General features: G+C 38.0%; 1 protein-coding gene and 1 long non-coding RNA gene across 3 annotated transcripts in view; one reads left to right on the forward strand and one right to left on the reverse strand.

Annotated features, from left to right (window-relative positions):
- Positions 1–2,500, forward strand: part of LOC138003358 (adhesion G-protein coupled receptor D1-like) — a 20,591-nt gene that overhangs the window by 15,024 nt on the left and 3,067 nt on the right. For both annotated transcript variants that reach the window (XM_068849385.1, XM_068849384.1), the window contains 2 exons: positions 1,094–1,178; positions 2,113–2,179. In XM_068849385.1, coding sequence (XP_068705486.1) covers positions 1,094–1,178; positions 2,113–2,179 — 152 coding nt within the window. The remainder of the gene's footprint in view (positions 1–1,093; positions 1,179–2,112; positions 2,180–2,500) is intronic.
- Positions 1–2,500, reverse strand: part of LOC138003365 (uncharacterized) — a 20,989-nt gene that overhangs the window by 273 nt on the left and 18,216 nt on the right. The window lies entirely within an intron of this gene.

Consider the following 2,500-nt stretch of genomic DNA (forward strand, 5'->3'; position numbering starts at 1 on the left):
GTGCCCCATTAATAATAATAATAATAATAATAATAATAATAATAATAATAATGGTTTATTCACAGTATATCCACAAAGCGGCTCTTCACCTGTGAAAAGCCTAAAAACTAAAGCTAAATTAACCTATACTACGAAATATTTATGTACAATATTATAACTGATCACTAACTATTAACAAATTTTCATACATATCGCAGCGTGGTGCGTGTTTAATTGAATTTCCTTACATAAGGTGCAAAACGCGAGAAATAGGACGGAAGCGCTGGAAAAAGAATGGACAGTACTGAAGCTGAAAAGTTCGTTGAAAAGCAACTTTTCAGATTCCATTTATGTACAGCTTACTGCGTGGCGCCTGCGCGAGCTTTTAAGTGCTCCTTACAATGGGTGCAAAAAAGGTGAAAATCGGAACAGTTTCTTACATGCGCGGGTAGAGAATTAAAAAGTATTTAATAACACTTTTTCATTTTACCACGCAGCATAATAACTAATTATTTACAGTTTTATATCGTATTGTTCATGAGATCAGAATTATTACAAAGTGCAAACAAGGAACACCATGACACTGGGAACTTCGTTCCAGATTCGTTGTGAATACTGTGTAGGTTCCTTGATGTCCCATGACTTTAGGAAGAAGGGTTAGGAGACTGGGCCCGCAGTTTTACCTCATTATTAAACAAGACTAGACTAAACATCTTCAGCTATCACAAGGAAACGAGAACTTTCTCCTCAGTTACTTTACTGCCCCGAGTATTGGTCCGACCGGAAAATCGCTTAACGACCTCTAGGCTTTATTCAGTTACGGGGGACCATTTGCCAACAGGGGCCACGAGATGATCTGACTTCTTGGTGGCATATTAATCATGATGCTGAGATCGGTAATTTCTCCAAGATCACAGAAGATTTTTAACACTGCCTCAAACTCTAAAGGTAAACCAAAAACAAGATGTCTCGATGACATTGGTAAGAGAACATTTCAGGTCAATTTGTCCAAAACATTGCAGCACTGAGTTATGACCACTCCGGTAACGTCATAATAACCATGCTTCGGCATAGTGATCAAAGAGTGATCTAACAACACACGTATATTTTCTAGGCTTTCCAGGTCTTCTGGTCTCTATTTCTTTGGCGATAACTACCGCAACATCGGACGGTGTTATGAGCTACGTGAATAACAACTTGTAAGTGTGGCATAACATATGAATCACTCTTACATTTTCGACATCCTCGCCCTACTCTCACAAATTACGCTTTGTATGGGGAAGATATCGTTGACGTCACCTACCGTCATTAATGTGCCAACCAGAGCTTCATTGGCTGTCGAAACAAAAGGTCTTGTGTCCCTGTGGTTGGCAAATTTGAATAACAAAAGCAATGTTTGTAAACAGATATCTTCCCTATAGGACGTTTTCAACCAACTTCTAGAGACACCAATAACAATAGAGAAATGTACGACTTCTGGTGGACGAACAAAAGAAGCTAATGAGAGATCTTTTGTTTTCGTCCACCAACATGGCGGCAATGACGTCACGTGAAAACCTCCTATATGTAATCGCATGGGCCCGTGGGCAATTAGGGATTAATTTCACGCGTTAATCGCGGGAAATTTGGAAAACTTTGAAAAAGACGAGTAAAATTAATCCTTAATTGCACGAGGGCACAATGCGATTCCATGTTTACAAATAAAGGACAAAATTATTGAAGTAAGCCCGTTCAATTCCGCGAGAAATGACACTTAACTTAACATGCTTTCATTTGGTTAAAGTTCAATTCAATAAATCGATGCTGCCAACAGAAATAGAGCGTAATTTAATTAAACTTTATGTATATGAGGACAAAAAGCAGTTTAATCAGAGTCAGAATCTGGAAGAACATTCTCTTGTAACTTCGCTTGCTCTGGATAAGCCACTGTTAACCAATCATGCCCTCTTGATTACCAAAAATGCCCTCGTGATTAGGAAAAATTGCTCTCCGTCTCAGCCAATCGACATTCAGTAATTTGCCCCGTAATTATGTGATAACATGAAAAATTCACAGAGCAAAAGCTTATATTATAATTAAGAATTCAAGAACTTAAAACGTTCTTTTCTATTGCGATTCTCTCTCTTCTGACAGCTGTTGGGTTTCCTTCTCTAACAACTTGGTGTGGACTTTTGCAGCTCCGGTTCTCATCGTCTGTTTGGTAAATGTTCTCACACTTTCATCCATGGCTGTTAAGTGTTTTCGAAAAAAATGGTGAAATGTCTGACTTTTAGAGTAAAGCTGGGAAAACTGACTTCTGCAACAAAGTGCATATAAAAAGCTAAGAGAGCAATGGAAACCAAAATTCCCCTTTTAAATATCAGTTTTGCGCATTTTCTAGTCACAGAGATCAGGAAGAAAAATATTAAATAAGCAAAGACAGCTGAGGTCTTCTCATTTGTGTCTTATGACTAGCTAGAGATTTCAAAAAGCGTCAATCCAAAAACATTTGACAAAAAGACAAGATAATACAATATTCTGC

This window comes from Montipora foliosa, chromosome 5 (assembly GCF_036669935.1).
Source record: "Montipora foliosa isolate CH-2021 chromosome 5, ASM3666993v2, whole genome shotgun sequence".
NCBI classification, from domain to species: domain Eukaryota; kingdom Metazoa; phylum Cnidaria; class Anthozoa; order Scleractinia; family Acroporidae; genus Montipora; species Montipora foliosa.